Source organism: Scylla paramamosain, unplaced genomic scaffold (assembly GCF_035594125.1).
Source record: "Scylla paramamosain isolate STU-SP2022 unplaced genomic scaffold, ASM3559412v1 Contig15, whole genome shotgun sequence".
Classification (NCBI taxonomy): domain Eukaryota; kingdom Metazoa; phylum Arthropoda; class Malacostraca; order Decapoda; family Portunidae; genus Scylla; species Scylla paramamosain.
Window position 1 is genome coordinate 230,388 of NW_026973680.1, and position 19,613 is coordinate 250,000.

At 43.0% G+C, this 19,613-nt stretch overlaps 1 protein-coding gene across 9 annotated transcripts in view; it reads right to left on the reverse strand.

The window, feature by feature from the left end:
* Positions 1–3,425: 3,425 nt before the first annotated feature.
* LOC135097243 (putative nuclease HARBI1) overlaps positions 3,426–19,613 on the reverse strand; it is a 63,036-nt gene continuing 46,848 nt past the window's right edge. For 2 of the 9 annotated variants that reach the window (XR_010265496.1, XR_010265497.1), the window contains 7 exons: positions 8,438–8,607; positions 7,958–8,094; positions 7,657–7,764; positions 5,579–5,718; positions 4,830–4,941; positions 4,250–4,431; positions 3,426–3,948 (listed from right to left, as the gene is read on the reverse strand). Coding sequence is in view for 4 of the 9 variants with exons in the window: in XM_063999040.1 (XP_063855110.1) it covers positions 8,018–8,094; positions 8,438–8,607; positions 13,239–13,273 (282 nt within the window). In the remaining 5 variants the exon portion in view is untranslated. Of the gene's footprint in view, positions 3,949–4,249; positions 4,432–4,829; positions 4,942–5,578; positions 5,719–7,656; positions 7,765–7,957; positions 8,095–8,437; positions 8,608–9,515; positions 9,759–13,238; positions 13,816–15,857; positions 16,286–19,613 lie in introns of those variants that run through there. The other 7 variants (XR_010265495.1, XR_010265498.1, XM_063999040.1 and 4 more) reach the window with 7 other exon arrangements.

Genomic DNA, 19,613 nt, shown 5'->3' on the forward strand with positions numbered 1-19,613 from the left:
GTAACCCACTATTGTTCACCCAGGTAGACAGGGGGTCAGAGTAATGGCACCTGTCCCCCTTAGAATAAATGGGGAATTCAAGGGGGCGCCTCTCCCTCTCCTCCTCTTCCTCTTCCTGAGACACGTTGACTTTCTCCGGTTGGTTAAAAGTAAATTCATGTTTTTTATTGTAAGTTTTCTAGATTGAGTTTATTATGTTGCATGTATTCGTTGTGTGTGTGTGTGTGTGTGTGTGTGTGTGTGTGTGTGTGTGTGTGTGTGTGTGTGTGTGTGTGTGTGTGTGTGTGTGTGTGTTCATGTCACTGCTCTCTCTGGCAAAGGTTCCTCAATTGGTGGCTTTTTCCAAGGCAAGCAGATGATATTTTTCTTTGTATCTACACAATCTGTTTCCTTCCTCCCTCCCTTTCTCTTTCCTCATACATAATATATTTCTATCCCCTTCCAGCAGCTCTTGTCTATCCATCCCTTTCCCTCCCGTTCTCTTATTCCCCTTCCTTCCTTCCTTCCTTCCTTCATACATTATATAACACCCCTCCTTCCTATATTCCCCTCCCATCCCTTCACTTCCCTTTCTATTCCCTTCAAGCAAATTTATTCCCCTCTCGAAGCTTCTTTTCTTCATTCCTTCCTTTCCCTCCTCCATACAGCCTTCCCTTCTCTTCGTTCCCTTCACATCAAGAGGCTTTCATCCCTTTTATTCCGTCCAGGCTTCACTCACATGCCGCGTCAAGAAAATATCTGATTAAGTCTGTAAATCTGAAGTGTAGTTTGCATCGTATTCCGCTGACACGTGTAGTTCCTCCATCCAGTATTAATGAAGTGAATGAAACAAGGTGTGACTGGCATTCATCTCAAGGCACAACTGACGCGGCGCCCACTTGATCCCGCGTCCCTAGTGACTAAGGCTGACACATCTTGGCCACATGACCCCTGTAAATTTACAAGTGACTCCGGTACCAGATGACCATTCAGTACCAGTGATCCTTGTGCCAAATATTCTACAGGAGTACCAGTAATAAGTCACCCCCTACAGCCCTAGTAGCTCATGACCCAAGTAGACTCACAAGCACCCCGTTACTGTGTGGCATGTTACTCGTATGTGTCTCATGTTCCCTCAGCCGTCATCACTTTGGTTTGATAACACTGTCCCTTGCCACTGTTATGAGGAGACGATCAGCAGGACACAGGAATTGCGACGGAGTGCAAATGGCAGACACTGGAGACAAGCGTGGCCCGTCCCTCGCCTTGTGACCGTGCTTGTACCAATAACTGCCAGCAATGAATGACATATGTGCCAAAGCTCCCGGCACCACACACAGCCAGCCCATCACACGCCTTCAGAATGTCCCTCCCCCACCTCCACACGCCTGTCTGAAAGCCGTCCCGGCGTCAGCTCCGTCAAATCTTGTTTTGTAACTCCCCTCAAGCCTCCCCTTCCCTTCAGTCTCCCCAGGATCACCACACCAGCTGTTCCCTCGCCGTGTTTCTCAGAGTCGCTCATCGCTCCCAGAAAAAAGAGCTTAATTATGACGCTACAATGTAAAGCCACGAAACTGAAATCTGTGAAGAAAGATGGAGAAATGTTTCAGCATTACAGTCAAATCCCTGCACACACCACGCCCCGTGTGTGCACACACCGCACCGCTTAAAGGTAACATGGGGAGGAGGAAAAAAGGAGAAAATAGACGTGGAATAATACTTAAAAGAGGATAGAGGACAATAAAGAGGACAAGGCGAATAAAAGAAAGAAATATTGCGAATTACGTGCGAAGGGAAGCATGGATAATAACTGGAATTAAAGGAAAATAAGGCAGAATAATGACAGGAATAAGAATGTAAGCAATAAATGAGGAGAGAGAGAGAGAGAGAGAGAGAGAGAGAGAGAGAGAGAGAGAGAGAGAGAGAGAGAGAGAGAGAGGATAAAGAAAACAAGAACAGATTTCCAGGTCGTCCCTCTCCCCCTCCATGGGCCAGATCCATGAAACAGGTTTCTGCCTAACATCCTGTGATCGGGCAAATGGTATACTGTAACTCCGCTCTCACAGCAACCGCATTACAATCTCCAAGAAACGGTATCCACAAAGAATTTCTGCGGTTGGCGGGTGGAGGTTGCTAACCCCCTCAGCGTTCTCATTGGCTGCCCGAGTGATACGTCACTGACTCGACGTCACATGCAAGGCAGCCAATCCCAGGATGCTTTGTGTTATTGCAGAGGAAATCATACGGCATTGTTTACAAACTTTGATACAGCGTCACACACCCAATGTCACCACTCACCGCACTCAACTGTCCTCACGATGCTTTCATCATGGCTACTGAACCCCCTAAGAAAACAAGGAGACAATGATTCACTGACACCGAGGCCTTGACCTTGGTGGAGGTGGTGTAGAATCGGGGTGCGGTGGACAGCAAAACTGACACCACAAAAGGGAGTCACGCGACATTGTTTACAAACTTTGATAAAGCAACCCCTTCTGCCCTTGGTATAGGGCTGTTCCTCTGAGACCAAGGACCACTTCCTGCTCCTTTGGCAGCGTGTCTACTCCTACCACACTGCACTTCGCTACCCACTCTCCACTCTCCACCCTGATGAGCATCACATCTCTCAACCTGCCCAGACTCAGCCATCTTTCCCTCACGGCAATTGCCTATCCTGAGGTCCAGAGGAAATTGAAGAAGCTCCGACCCATGTCAAGAGCAAGGTGCTGCTGAACAGCGTCACACTGCAGGCACTGGCGAGTTAATCGGTTATTCTTATCACATTTTGGTTAGCATAGTTGCAGACCGAGCATGGTGCAGTTGACACAGAAGAGGGACAGAGAGCTATATGATTGTTATTACTGTGAGATTTACAAAAAATGGTGTGACGTCCTGCTGCAAGTAAGTGAAATCATGGCTTATGGTTCCAGCAGACACACAGTAGGGTATTCTTTTACTCTTTCACCAGTCTCAACATGGCTTTTCTTCTCCTTCTCATCAGATACATTTTGTCATTCCAGACTAATTTGAACCCCACACATACCAACTGCAAATTAATTATGATAATGACAGCAATTGTTAAACAGCTACATGTACTTATTTTTTTTTTTTTAGAGAAGCAAGGTTATTTTAGATATTTGAGGTTAGGTTAGGTTAGGTTATATTATTTTGGTTTTGTTAGATTACTTTGGTAAGGTTACATCAGGTTTGATTAACATACTAATTCAGTGTAGGCCAAAAATAACAAAAAGCAAATAGTTTCATGTGGAAAAGATAAACAGATGAAAGAGTAAAAATTTACCCACACTACCATATTTGATTCATATTTTGTCTTGACCTAATTGCTCATGGAATTTAATTAACTGATGTTTTGGGCATTGCTGAACATTGTTTTGAGTAATATGAACAAATTCCTCTGTATGACTTTGTTACATATTGAGAAAAAAAATGTTTCTTTCTGGTCAGCCTTTGGGACACAAACTGCTGTATTAAATTTTATTTCTTGAATATTGATTTTACTTTGTTGAGGAAGGAGGGTTAAGTTATGTTTAGATTAGTTAGGTTAGGTGATTGTTAGCAGTGCTTAAAACCCCTGCAGTTGTATAAAAAGAAGTTTGTTCTTGTGTATATGTATTTAATTATTGGTGCTGTTACAAAATTTACTCATATAGTCAATAAACATAATCAAGAACCAACTAAGCAATGGATTATAAATAGGAGTATGTACAGTACCTCTGGCAGTCAGGTCTGAGACAGTGACCACTGCAGTGCTAGATAACATTATTGTGCTCTAATGCATTCATGATACACCAAGTTGATTTGGCTTTACATGTGAACTTCTAAGTGGGTGATAATTGCAACATTCATATCCATGCAGGTGGGGGCCTCCAGATGAGACAACACACACTGCTGTGGAGTTGGTCATGCTGTGGATGTTGCCTCACACAGCATTTGCAGGACTGCCATACCCTGAAAGTGATGGCGCCACACTGCATAAGTAAACTAACAAAGGTCAAATTACATTTTGTAAATTAATGCTGTTTTTCAGTGCAATACTGTAATGTAACAATAATTGTGTTACAGCATCATCTTCCATGGGGTTGGCAGCGTCATGTCCAACACTCATCTTCATGAATGTAGATATCTGCACATTTGCTCATCAACTCAGCAAAACTGTGTGATAGACACAGACATGACTAGGTTGACTGCTAATTAAAAGAAAAATTAGTCAATAAAAACATCACTCAAAGAATACCAGCTTATTCTCTACCTGCAGTAATGACAGCAGTTTTTTTTTTTTTTTTTTTTTCAGAAGTGTCAGGGCCTCTAGAAGGACCACAGCCGTAGTAGTAGACCACAACCAGCAGTAGTGTTGGAGCCATCCAACCCTCTTCTGCTGGTGTTGCTGGGTCCACAGGGGCCTCTGGATTTGACAATGCTGTGTCATCTGCACTGAATGAGAACATCTTTGTTCAAATTATCCACGTTATAGATGACTACATGCAATGGTGAATAACATGTTAACATGTATTCAGTTGTGTCCTCCAGTACAATGAACACTGATTATACAACTCCTGCCACTAAGTCTGTTGTTCTTGCTATTTTGACCTTTTTTTTTTAATTAATTAATTTTTTTTTTTGAGGAATACATCTCTGAGGCATATAAAGTGTTGATTCCATAAGTGCATCACACCACCACCCTGGGTACTGTATAGCAGAAAGGTCCAAGGAGCAAATGAGGTAAAAGGACACAGCATGACATGTAACTTAAAATACCACTTAATTTGTAACTTGTGGTGTAAAGTCATGTTTGCTTCTGAACTGTACTGCAGGTGGCCACTCAGACTCACTCAGAAGTTCTCTCTCAAGCACAGGAAACCCAACAGCAGATTAGTCTGAGCTTGGACGAGCTGGTGATGGTGCAGCTGGCTGTACAAAACATGTCCCAGGCACTTTGACAATCTGTTGAAGTGCAGAGGAACATTGTGCATTCACTGCAGCAGCTGGTAACACTTACTGAGCACTTCATTAATGCCAACACCACCCACCAATAATTTATAGCATTTTAATGTTTACCTTTATTAAGTTTACCTTTATTAAGTTATTAAGTTATAACACTAAGTTATGAAATTAAGTTATATTAAGTTATATTTCTTTTCTGTAGAATTAGTTATAGCAATTCTATCATTAACCTCGAGCAGCATGTTAATGTTAGTGCAATATAATACCAAACTTCACTGTGATACCTACAATGCTTCTGTGTTACTTAAAGTACAAAAATAAGATTAGTGTTTTGTGGTGACCTGCTGGTGGCCATTTCTACAAATATGTTTATTTACTTTTTTTTTTTTTTTCAGGATGTGAACTATACTCATATATGTTATATTTTTCTTATTCTTGCAAAGACTTTGGTAACTGGTAATATTATTTTATTTTTAAATAAATCTACAGCATTTTTTTTATCTATTTGTGTTATTCATACCTTATACTAGCAAGCCACTTAAGTGTTTGCTGAATTTAAATGGTGCACTGATCTCTTTCATTTAGTATGCTGTGATACATGGAAAACCATTATTTCACTCATTACATGATTACTGACCTCACTTCCTTACTGCATTGGTGGAAGAAGTTTTGTATGATTTCTTGCTACACAATTCTGCCTGGAGCACAATGATCCCTCTACAGCACGGCAGGGTTGGTATCGGCATGGGGCACTGCTTCATCCTCAAGAGGTGGTAGCTGTAAGCAGACTTTTGTGAGGGTCTGAGAGGTCTAAGGACTGGAACCTAACTGTTCCATTTGTTTAAAGTTTATATTGTATGAGAGGAATAGTCATGTAGTTTGACATTTAGCATTTTGATGATCTAAAACTAGCCCAAACCATAATGACTTTCAGACATCTTTGTAGGAAAAAAAAACACAAATTTCATTACCCTAACAAATGTAAGAACATTCATGACTGTACTCGGTTAAATCTAATGTCCATGATACGGATATATCCTGTCAACTACTACCTGTTTTCCATGCCCTCGCTGGCCTAAACCCTCGGAAGGCTTATGGACCTGATGGGGTCCCTCCTATTGTTCTCAGAAACTGTGCCTCCGTGCTTGCACCTTGCCTAGTCAAACTCTTTCAGCTCTGTCTGTCAACATCTACCTTTCCTTCTTGCTGGAAGTTTGCCTACATTCAATCTGTTCCTAAAAAGGGTGACCGTTCTAATCCCTCAAACTACCGCTCTATTGCTTTAATTTCCTGCCTATCTAAACTTTTTAATCTATCCTCAACAGGAAGATTCTTAAACATCTATCACTTCACAATCTTCTATCTGATCGCCAGTATGGGTTCCGTCAAGGCTACTCTACTGGTGATCTTCTGGCTTTCCTTACTGAGTCTTGGTCATCCTCTTTTAGAGATTTTGGTGAAACTTTTGCTGTTGCCTTGGACATATCAAAAGCTTTTGATAGAGTCTGGCACAAAGCTTCGATTTCCAAACTACCCTCCTACGGTTTCTATCCTTCTCTCTGTAACTTCATCTCAAGTTTCCTTTCTGACTGTTCTATTGCTGCTGTGGTAGACGGTCACTGTTCTTCTCCTAAATCTATTAACAGTGGTGTTCCTCAGGGTTCTGTCCTGTCACCCACTCTCTTATTATTCATTAATGATCTTCTAAACCAAACTTCTTGTCCTATCCAATCCTACGCTGATGATACCACCCTGCACTTTTCCACGTCTTTTCATAGACGTCCAACCCTTCAGGAGGTAAACATATCATGCAGGGAAGCCACAGAACGCTTGTCTTCTGATCTTTCTAAAATTTCTGATTGGGGCAGAGCAAACTTGGTATTGTTCAATGCCTCAAAAACTCAATTCCTCCATCTATCAACTCAACACAACCTTCCAGACAACTATCCCCTCTTCTTCAATGACACTCAACTGTCCCCCTCTTCTACACTGAACATCCTCGGTCTGTCCTTTACTTATAATCTGAACTGGAAACTTCACATCTCATCTCTAGCTAAAACAGCTTCTATGAAGTTCTGAGACGTCTCCGCCAGTTTTTCTCACCCCCCAGCTGCTAACTCTGTACAAGGGCCTTATACGTCCATGTATGGAGTATGCTTCACATGTCTGGGGAGGTTCCACTCATACTGCTCTTCTAGACAGGGTGGAATCAAAAGCTTTTCATCTCATCAACTCCTCTCCTCTAACTGACTGTCTTCAGCCTCTCTCTCACTGCCACAATGTTGCATATCTAGCTGTCTTCTACCGCTATTTTCATGCTAGCTGCTCTTCTGTCTGATCTTGCTAACTGAATGCCTCTCCTCCTTCCATGGCCTCGCTGCACAAGACATTCTTCTTTCTCTCACCCTTATTCTGTCCACCTCTCTAACGCAAGAGTTAACCAGTATTCTCAATCATTCATCCCTTTCTCTGGTAAACTCTGGAACTCCCTGCCTGCTTCTGTATTTCCACCTTCCTATGACTTGAATTCCTTCAAGAGGGAGGTTTCAAGACACTTATTCATCAATTTTTGACCACTGCTTTGACCCTTTTATGGGACTGGCATTTCAGTGGGCATTTTTTTTTTTTATTAGATTTTTGTTGCCCTTGGCCAGTGTCCTTCCTACATAAAAAAAAAAAAGAAAAAGAAAAAGAAAAATAGTGACAAGTACATACGTCATCAGGAACTTGATGCAGCAGTTGTGTAGGAGCAGGCAAGCATTAATTATTTTGACACACTTGATGGTTCTGTACTGCAAGCCACCTCCACAAGAGTGCAGGCACCTGTGAAAAGTGAGATTTCATACTACAAGAGGATTCATTACTTACAAAGGAGTATATCAAGTGTTCATTTATAACTAATGTCAAGGCTTATCACACTATGTTTTCCTATGCAACACCAGTAACCATGTGCAGTCACATGAAAATCAATAAAATACATGGTTGGGTAAACATGTGATGCAATAATGCTATATACCTGGCAATCTGGAGCAGTAGCTGAGGATCACTCCACTTGCATCACAAACAAGTTGGATGTTCAGAGGGAGTGATACCTTTTCCAGTTCAAGTAGAGGGCCTCATCCACACTTTGGCCCTTCATGGCAATGTGGCTGCCTGTGCACACAAAAGAAACTATTACATGATGATCATGTTACACAGTAGCTACATATATCCATCATTAATATATATATATATATATATATATATATATATATATATATATATATATATATATATATATATATATATATATATATATATATATATATATATATATATATATATATACCACCTGCATTGGATATGGACACAGTATACATAAAATATGAAAACTTTTTAATGCTTAACAGGAACTTGAGGCTGTGAGATACCTTTCACTCAAAGTAAACACCGATGAAGTGATAGACTATAACAATAGCACTAAATTTAAAACAAAATACATTATTGTTAATCTTACCATCAATGGCCCCAATAACCCTTAAGAAATTTTTAATCCTGAAGAACTGGTGTGCAGTTCTCCTTTGATCAAGGTGTGTTGGAGGCATCTTGATTTCCTGCACCGACTTATCACTCAACACGGTGCACACACACACTTGAAGACCCTGCTGACACTTGCTTGCATAGGTCCTGAAAGCAGATTATAAGCCATTAGTTTTCATTTTGTTTATTTATTTATTTTGAATAAGATACATCCTTCTGCTGTAAGAAAAAAAAAAAAAAAAACAGCAGCAGAAATGTAATGTGATCCTTGTAGATGTAATGCAGTGTTGTTTCCATGAGTGCAGCCGTATCCACGCACACATTACATCTGCTGTCAATTTTTTTTTGCCAGCAGTCTAGTAAATTAAGTTATCCTCAAGACAGTGTTAGAAACATGTCAGAAATAAACATACAAGTCTAGAAATATTTGTACACATGAATAATAATGCGGTGGGTGAGGAAGGGACAGCCCCAGGGGTGCTTGACGGCAGGTTTGGTAAGGTTAGCATCATCCCTCATCCCTCCTTATCAATTATGCACTCACATATTTTGGCACTAGGAACTAATCTTGGCACGTTCCTAACACTGGATTACAACTTTATAAACTATGGCATGCAGCAGGTTGACTTTTATGCCTTTTATCCTTGAAAGTCAGCCACACCTAAATATTATTCACCACACTGAAAATCAGTTTATTCACCTACAAAGATATTTATAGGATATTGTGCAATTTGTTTCAACAAAAAGTAGTGGTAATTGTTTGGAGTCCTCTCTTGTCCTTATTACACGTCTATCCTCCTCCATTCTTTCACATATACGAGTACCTCTTGATAAACCTGAAACATATATGTGAATGTGCCCCCATCCTTCACGGGTGTTCCACAGGTTATGCTAATTTATATTAGTGTCCTTAACCCATAGACCTCGGGCTAGAGGACTATTGTCCTCTCAGCGCGCGAGCAGTATTGATAAATTTCAGAAAAATAGGTGTTCTTCATCAGTACCCTGTGGGGTAATTTCAAACGAAAACATAGTAGTTTTTAGTGTTATCTCACCGCCAATCCTTCCTCTTCACGATGAAATAAATTGAATTTGTCTAGGTTGCAGCCCGGCAGAGATATGATGTTGGGAAGAGGTGCTACTTTTGGCCAAGCCGAGCGCACTTGTTCGTGCGGGTGCTGTTGACCTTGGCCTGGGTCTCCCTCTCCCCGCGCCACCACGTACACAGCATGCATTCTCTCATACCAGCGCGATTATTCACATTAGGCTACATATTACGCAGGTTTGATGCTCATATACATAACTCCTTGCGAAACTTTTTTTTTTTTTTTTGGTCATCATATGAAAAAAAAAACTTTCATAAACACAGTACAATTATCGAATATATACACTCATTAGGCTACATATTACGCAGGTTTGACACTCATATAAATAACTCCTTACGAAACTGAATGTGTGTTTTGACATTATATGCACAAAAAAAATCATAAACACAGTAAAATTATGGAATATATAAACATATTAGGCTATATATTACGTATGTGTAGCATACATACAAATAACTCCTTACAAAACTGAATGAGTTTTCTGCCTTTATATGTACAAGAAATTATTTCATAAACAGAAATATAATTATATACTGCATGCAAATAACACCCTATAAAACTGGGTGCCATTTATGTCTTTGTATACAAGACACAAAATATTATTAGGCACTACATGTTTATTCATATTAGGTTACACATTACGCATGTTTGACGCCCATAAAATTAACTCCTTTCGAAACTGAAAGTGTTTTTCTGCTATTATATGCACCCAAAAAAAACTTCCATAAACCCAATACAATTATGAAGTATATACACTCGTTAGGCTACATATTACGCAGGTTTGTAGCTTACATAAAAATAACTCCTAACAAAACTGAATGACTTTTCTGCTTTCATATGTATAAGAAATGCTTTCATAAACAGAAATATACTTATGTACTGCACACAAATAACACCCTCTAAAGCTTACTGCTGTTTCTGCCCTTTTATACACAAAATATTATTAGACACTATGTACAAGTTCATTCCTCATTCTTAGAAATTTTCCAGGGAATGGTAGTCCGAATAACATCCAGGACACAATGGTACTTTACACTCAAGACACCAGTACTGGGTCTCCTTACGTGCTGGTGCCTTTCGTGTTGTGTTAGCACAAACATGACAGCGCCTGGACCCCTTACGCCCTGATGGCAGGTGTGGGAGGAGCGCCAATTTGTGACGCGACATCCACTCCCAGGCCTTCAGCCTATCGACCTGACGGTCAGGGATATGTCTCCGTGAACATGAGGCCTGAACAGTACCGTAATGCTCCAGGATCTGCTTCACCAGCTCTTTCTCAAACTCCCGCAGTGATGTCGTTTTCTTGGTCAGATGCTGGTAAAGTATATAGGCATTCAGGACAGTAATATCAAGGAGGTGGAGGAACGCTTTTTTGTACCATTTGCAGCACTTCCTTAGGCAGTCAATCTCGCCCACCATCATGTCCGACTTATCAACAAGCCTCATGTTGATATTGTAATCCACCACGGCATCAGGCTTGTACACAACATTACCTGTACCGCGTTCTTTCTTGCAGGAATCTACCATGGCACCCTGGTGAATGGTCGTGATCATGTTGACCTTTCTTTTGTCGTGCCAGTGTAGGGCCAGCATTTTCCCAGACTTCTTTCTTATGATGTCTCCCTTCCTGGTCCCGGAAGGGAATGCTGGCCAGTGTTTGCGATTGGCACGAACGGTGCCACAGGATCCGGTCTTCTGTCCCAGGAGGTAGTGGCTCAGGGCTGGAGATGTGTAATAGTTATCAGTGTACAGTATGTGATTTTTATTGAAGTAGTTCTCCATTAGAGCCTTCACAACTGCACCCGAAAACCCGTGGGGGTCATTGGAAGGAATGTCAATATCTGCCCCTGAGTAAACCAAGAAATCCAGTACATAACCAGTTTGGCAGTCGCAGATGACAAAAAACTTTATGCCAAAACGATGCCGCTTTGACGGGATGTACTGGATGAAGGACAAACGCCCCCGGAACAGAACTAGCGATTCATCGATAACCACTTTCTGGAAGGGAATGAAAAACGTTTGCATTTTCCCACGAATCATCTCCAGGATCGACCTCACTTTCCACAGCCTGTCAATTGGTTTCGGTCCATAATTGTTGGTGAAGTGAAGGTACCGAAGAATGAGGAGATACCGGTCCCTTGGCATCCATTTTCCAAATGACGGCGTGGATATGAGGTCACCAACGATCCAGTAGTCCTGAAGAACATGTTTCTTGACGTGGGGCATGAGCATGGTGAGAGCAAACCACACGTACAGTTCCTCAACAGACACATCCGTCCATGCTTTCATCTTTGACTCCTTGGGGACTTTCAAAGGTGCTAACCATCTAACACTGATCTCTCTGAAGCAGTTTATCTCCCATACCAGGTACTGCATCACTGCTAGGTCAAAAAAGGCAGTGAAGAACTGCAACACACTCGACGTGGCAGTGCAGGGAAATTCCGCTTGTACACCTGCCTCACTGTTGTCAAAAACTAGAGGCTCAGAATCAAAGTTCTCCCCGTCCTCCCACACAAAGTCAAAAAGATCATGACGGACCTGCTGTGGTTGCATACCACGAGCGTCATGAACTCCACGACGGGCACCACGTCGGCCACCCCCTGATACCACGCCGAGCCCCAAGGACACGTCCTCGTGCGGTCTTACGTCGAGGTGGTGAAGGGTGTGATGCGGTGAAAGCAGACGATGGATGTGTGGGTAATGAGGGTGTGGAGGATGAAGGTGTTGGTGATGAGTGTGTGGAGGACGAAGGTGTGGGGGAGGTTGTCTGATGGCAGGGCGAGCGGCAACGACGGTTTGGAGCCACACAACGCTCAGCCTTTGTCTCGCTTCTTGACTCATTTTCCCTCCCCGGATCATCAACATGCCCTTCGTCACTTTCATCGTCAGATGTGACTGGGAAGGCAGGAAAAGACTGTGACGTGGTGATGCGAGGCAGTGTGTTCTGAACAGATGCCACAGAAACAGATTCTGCCCCAATCTGTTCTAATTCATCTACCGACTCCTCAGACCCTGACTCACCGCTTTCCAAAGGAGAAAGCGTCTCATCGAACAAGGCTCTTAGGATACCACTGTTATTCATATTTACCACATGCGGTGGCTTAGTGCGCTCCCTGATTATAGGGGTAGAGGAACTGGGGCCCGCTGGCGCGCTCCCTTCCTCCACGCATCCAGACACAGGGAAATCATTATCAGCATAATTATCTGTCCGCCATAGTGGTCTGTAGTGCTCTGGGAACGGGAAGTTGCGTGAAACGTAGGGCAGGGATGCCATCAACCACAGGAAATAATAATTACGTCACGGGAGTACAAATCTTGGCGGGACAGCAGAGGACGGGAACTCCCGCCACCCTACCCGAGCGGGAATTCCCGTCGCCCGAAGCGTACGGGTTAAGGGTGGGTCTAGCCCCTGTGGTTATGTTAGATTAGGTAATGTTTCTTATAAAAGTGTACGGTGACTAACCTAATCTCTGGGGGGGCCTTCGCCCATCCCCTGGACCCCCTGAAGGGCAGGGGCACTTCTTCCTCGCCTTAAAGTTACGTTTTATATGCATCTAAAGGTACTCGTATATGCGAAGAATGTAAGATAATAAGGTCAGGGAAAGGGCTCCCTGACAATTTCCACAACAGCCAGCCCCTGTGCTGAAGCATGCAACACCAGTATCATCTTACCTGCAGTGCCTCCAGTGACGTTTTGGAAGGGCCATTAATGGAGTGAGTTCTGTTTTCTGTTCTTTAAGTAACGTGTTTTTCTTTATTACATTAATGGAGTGAGTTCTGTTTTCTCTTCTTTAAGTAACGTGTTTTTCTTCTTTATTACATTAATGGAGTGAGTTCTGTTTTCTTTTCTTTAAGTAACATGTTTTTCTTCTTTATTACATTAATGGAGTGAGTTCTGTTTTCTTTTCTTTAAGTAACGTGTTTTTCTTCTTTATTACATTAATGGAGTGAGTTCTGTTTTTTCTTTAAGTAACGTGTTTTTCTTTTTTATATGTTAAAGGAATGAGTTCCGGTTATCTTTATTCACGTATCCCTTTTATTTCCTTTCTTAGTCGCGTTTTCTGTTACGCTGCACCTCCACGTATTTTCCTTCCCATGTCAAGTGTTTCTTTGTCACTGTTTTGTAACTGTCACCCCACCAGCTCCAGCCATCACCTCGCCATCACCTCCCGAGCCATCACCTCACCAGTACCTCCCCGCTTATCGCCCCCAAAGTAACCCCAGTACCTTCCCAGTCATCACCCCAGTACCTTTCCACTCATCACCCCAGTCACCTTCCCACTCATCCCAGTCGCCCTCACTCACCTTCCTAGAACAATACAGCCTAATATCCCTTTAGCAGGCCACCTCTTCACCCCATCACCCTTTCTTCACCCCTTCACCCCATCACTCTTTCTTCAGCCCTTCACCCCTTCCCTCAGCACACCCAGCAGCCTGCCCACCCTCCATTAAACCATCAATCTGCCATCCTATTGCCCCATTGACCCAGCGCCGCCCATGTCCACCTCAGCCCCCCAGCCATTACCGCCCTTCTTGCAGCCCCCACAGTCCCAGAACGCCTATGTTTCCTCCCCTCCCCCACACCCACGCCCCACTAAGCAGCACGGACCCATAACTAACGAACCGCCCACTTGGAATCAACTGCCTTATTCCTCAACTCTAAAATCAAAGCCTAGTGCCCTTGTCTTCTCCTCCTCCTCCTCCTCTTCCCCCTCCTCCTCCTCCTCCTCCTCCTCCTCCCCTTCCCCTTCTCGCCTCGTCTCGTCACACCACACAACACCGCACACCACCACCAACACCCTAAACTTATCTGCCCTCCTCCTCCTCCTCCTCCTCCTCCTCCTCCTCCTCCTCCTTCTCTTCTTCCTCCTCCTCCTCCCCAAATATCCCTACACGGCTCCATCTTCCTCTAAACTTGTACACCTGATTTCTCCTTCCCCTTTCCCCAAATAACTCTTCCTCCTCCTCCTTCTCCTCCTCCTCCTCCCCACCGTATTCTCTTCTCCTTTTCCTTTCCTCTCCGTGCTATATTCTCCATCTCGTTTTCTCCTCCTCCTCTTCTTCCTCTTCTCTTTGAGTTCTCATCTTGTATCGTTTCCCTCCTCCTCCTCCTCCTAATTCATATCCTGCTCCTCCTTCTCACCACCACCTCTTCCTCCTCCTATCTTCTTACTCCTCTCTAACTTTGTTCTCTTCCTCCTCCTCCTCCTTTTCCTTCTGGAGCAGCAGTTAGGAATCATCACATCACCATCATCACCACTATCAATCATCACCACTACCAATCATCACCACCATCACCATTCCACCATCACTCATCACCATACCTGATCACTATCACCATCACTACCACAACCAGTCACCATCATCACCACTACTATCTGTCATCACATCAACACCACCACCATCACCACCACAACCAGCCCCCACATCACCACCACCACCACCACCACTCATCACCAGTCACCACCATCACCACCACCACTTATAAGAGGCGCCGCTGGACACACCGTGCATCACACAATTATCAAACGCTCTCAACACTTCTTCCATTAACACACACACACACACACACACACACACACTCTCACTCTTGACAAGAGCTTCTGTACATTACAAGCGCCCCAGCCGTCCATCACTCCGACCCCCCCCCCACGCCCCCCCACTCCCAAGGGTTTAAAACTCTCACTACTGCCACTCGCTTCTCACCGCTCTGCCTCGCCTCTCACTCGCTCTAAAGACGTGACGGTTCGGTGCTAAGATGGCTATACTTTCTCACCGCCCCCCCATGCTGCGCCACCGTCACTCGAAGTACAGTATGCGTCACAATGAGGAATTAAACTACACTATGATCGTCTCTCTCTCTCTCTCTCTCTCTCTCTCTCTCTCTCTCTCTCTCTCTCTCTCTCTCTCTCTCTCTCTCTCATTTCACGCTAATCTTACGTACGTGACGAGCCCACAGTAGATAAAGCAGACCTACAGGCACCTCTACACAGCGTCAGCCTCATCTACTCTGACACCACACGTCACAAATTAAGAAAAACTAACACCACGTGACTTGCACTCTCACCCCTCATCAACTTTTCAACGCTCTTACTCTCCTCTCACTCACCTTAGACATGTGACGTTAATAAAGTTGATGAAGCAGACCTAAACGTACCTCCACACAGCGTCACACTCACGCACGCACTCACTCTCACACCACACGTCACAAAATACGAAAATTTTAAGCCACGCAACCGACGCTCATTACCTCACTCAATTTCTCTACACACTCACTCTGCTCTCACTCACCTTAGTAATATGAAGCTGCTACAGGTGATGCAACACACCTTCACGCACCTCTGCACGCCGTCACGCTCACGCACAGTCACTTTACGCGTCACAAAATGGAATAAAGGCAAGCAACATCACTCGCCTCCTGTGCCCGCGGCCGCCCTCAGTAATCGGTGCGTCACGTGACCTTGCGCGCGTGGCTGTCCTAATGATCGCAGGTGAGCGCTAAACACACAGCACTCGTGGTGATGGGACAGGTAAGCGCACTGCAATAGATCGATGACAATGCGTGTGTGTTGATGTGTTGTCTTGTTTTACTTCCTGGATTAAATATTACCGTTGTTTTTGTTATCGTTATTATTCTTTGATGACTTGTACCGCTGGTTCTCCCTCCCTCGTCCCCTCGTTCACTCCTTCCCTCTTTCATTGTTTTATTCATTTTCTACGTGTTATGTCAGATTTTCTCCTCTTCCACTCATATTTTCCTCCATCCTTAAGTCTGATCCTTCTTTCCTCCCTCCCCGTTCCCTCCACCTGAGCTTCCTTCCTCTTCCTCCTCTCCACCTATCCCTCCCTCCCTCCCTCCTTCCCTCCACCTATCCCTCCCTCCCTCCCTCCTTCCCTCCACCTCCCCAATAGTTTCGTTAATTTTTCACGTGGTATTTAAAAATTTCCTCTCTTCCTCTGATGTTTCCCTCCTCCTTTCCACCTGTCCCTCCCGCCCCCCCTCCTTCCCTCCACCTATCCTTTCCTCCCTCCCTTCTTTCCTCCACTTTTCTCATTGTTTTGTTAATTATCCATGTGTTATTTTGATAACGTCCTCTTACTCTTCCTCCTCCCTCCTTCCCTCCACCTATACCTCCCTTCTCCCTCCTTTTCTCCACATGTTCCTCCCTCCTCCCTTGTTCTCTTCACCTATCCCTCCTTCCTACTTCTCTCTATTTTTCCCCCTCTCCTCCCTTCTTCCCTCCACCTATCTCTGCCTCCTCCTTCCTTCCCTCCACATATCCCTCTCTCATCCCTCCTACCCTTCATCTTTCTCTCCCTCCTCCCTCATTCCCTCCCTTCACCTATCTCTCCCTCCTCCCTCCTTCCCTCCACCCATCCATGGCTCCTTCCATCCATCTGTACTGTACCTCCCTCCTCCCTCCTTCCCCCCACCGGTCCTTCCCTCCTACCTCCTCTCCACCTGTCCCTCCCTCCGTCCAGTCCCCGCCAGGTCTGTCAATAGAGAAGGGCTCAATGAAGGGCGCGGGCCGAGACACCACTAAATATGTGCCGCCCACACCTCACGCCGCCCACACCTCACGCCCCTCCCTGACGCATGACCCGCGCTGCCTGACGGACGTAATTAACTGGTGCCTGCATGGACTGGGTTGCAGATTCTTTGTTACCTGTGTGAGTGAGTGAGAGAGTGAATGACTGGGTGTTTGAGTGAGCGAGTGGGTGAGTGGCTGCGTGAGTGAATGAGTGAGTGAGTGAGCGAGTGGGTGAGTGGGTGCGTGAGTGAGTGAGTGACTGGGTGACTGGGTGAAAAGAAAGAAGCCGAACAAATGGAAAGAAAAGCAAAAGGACAAAAGGGGAAAGAAAAAGGGAAGCAAAGCGGAGATAAAAAAAAAAAAAAAAAGAAAAATTAAAAAGCAAAAATCAGAAGCAAAAAAAAAAAGAAAGAAGCAAAATTAAAAGAAAGAAGCCGAAAAAAATAAAAAAAGTAAAAGAACAAAACAAGGAAAAGAGAAGAAAAGAGGAAATAACAAAAGGAAAAAGAGACAAAACAGAAAAAAATAAAATAAAAGGCAGAATAAGAAAATAACAGAAAAAAAGGAAAACAAGAAGTGAAATTAATGGAAAAAAAACAAAAGAGAAACAAGGGAAATGAAAAAAAAATGTGAACAGTGTCAAGATTCTAACGGGAAACTGGAAAAAAAGAGTTTATTTTTTCCCTATGGACATTCTGATCAATATTCATATATAAAATATTTCTCACTTAAATATTTTCTGCCAAACTATATTCTTTATTTTTTATTTATCAAAGTAATTGTTTAAGTATCAATTTAGCTCTCTCTCTCTCTCTCTCTCTCTCTCTCTCTCTCTCTCTCTCTCTCTCTCTCTCTCTCTCTCTCTCTCTCTCTCTCTCTCCTTATCTATCTATCTCTCTATCTATCTGTTTATCTCTCTGTCAGTTAATCCGTCTATCTAACTTTGTATCTTCCTATTCACGTACTTTATCTATTTGTATTTCTGTTCATTTCTATATTTTATCCATTTTTTTTTTATCTATATTAATTTAATTTTATATCCATTCCATCTATTCATCCATCCATCCCTCCATTAATTTGATCATTTCGGTGTTCATCTAGCCTGAAAACTCTCTCTCTCTCTCTCTCTCTCTCTCTCTCTCTGTTAAAATAACATCTTCAGGTTGTTTTCTGTCTACCTTGCTGGATGATTTACTGGGTGGCTGACGTTCTCTTCTCTCTCTCTCTCTCTCTCTCTCTCTCTCATCTCTCTCTCTCACTCTCTCACTCTCTCTCTCTCTCTCAAATACTGTTATCTTGCCAAGCGTCAGTCAAAAGTAAAAAAAAACGAACTTAAATAAAGACTTAAGCAAGAAACGTTTAAGCTCCTTGATGAAATATGTTTTCTCAGATGACGTAAAGTTGGTATTTTTTATTTATTTATTTTTTTTAATGTTTCGAGTGGGTAGGCTTACTTTTACATTCGCTCCTTGCTTCTTGTTTACTATTATTCGGTTACTATTTTTTCTGTTGTCATTGTTTGTTCGTTTATAGAGACGTCTAGTTATGAAGGAAAAAAGGAAGGGATTTTTCCTTTTTTTTCTTTTTTTTTTCGTTTCCTTATCATTGTTCTGGGTTTTAGTTGTTGTTGTTGCTGTTGTTGTTGTTGTTGTGGTGGTGGTGGTGGTGGTAGTAGTCGTTGTTGTTTGTTGTTGTTTGTTGTTGTTGTTGTTGTTGTTGTTTGTACTTGTTATATTATTATCATTATTATCATCATTATCATTATTATTTATCATATCACTCTTAATTACTACCACTACCACTATTGCTACTCCTCCTACTACTACTACTACTACTACTACTACTACTACTACTAGCACCACCACCACCATCACCACCACCCACCATTATTACTACCACTACCCACCACCACCACCACCACCACCACCATTACCTTTACATATATTTTCTACGTCATTATCTTTATTCTTGCTGTTTTTTCTGATAATTTCCATCATTTCCACCAAAAATTATTCGCTTTATCATCATAAGCATAAGGACATAAGAATTTTCTCAATTATTCCTTAATTCTTCTATTTTCTTTTATTCCCTTTTCGCTCTTTCCGTTCCTTACTCCCCTCTTCCTCTTCACTCTTCCCCTTCGCTCCTCTCTCACCATCATTTTCATTCACTTCCCTGTCCTTCTGTGTCTTCCTCCTCCTCCCTCTTCTTCTATTCCTTCACTTATTCCTTCTCTAGTTTTTATTTTCTTCCTTTTCTATTTTTCTTAATCGTTCTAATCTTCCTTGTTTTTCTTTTCTCTTCCTTGTATTTTTGTTTTGAATTCTCCTTTTCGTTTTTTCTCGTTTTTCCTTTTCCTTCTTGTCGTATTTCTTGCTTATTTTCATTCTTCTCCTCTTCCTATTTCCCGTTCTTCTTGTCCTCCTTTTGGCGTTTTCCTTTTTCTTCTCACTCTTTTTGCTTTATTAGTCTTATTTTCTTCCCGTTTTTCTTGTTCTTCTAATTCCTTCTTTAC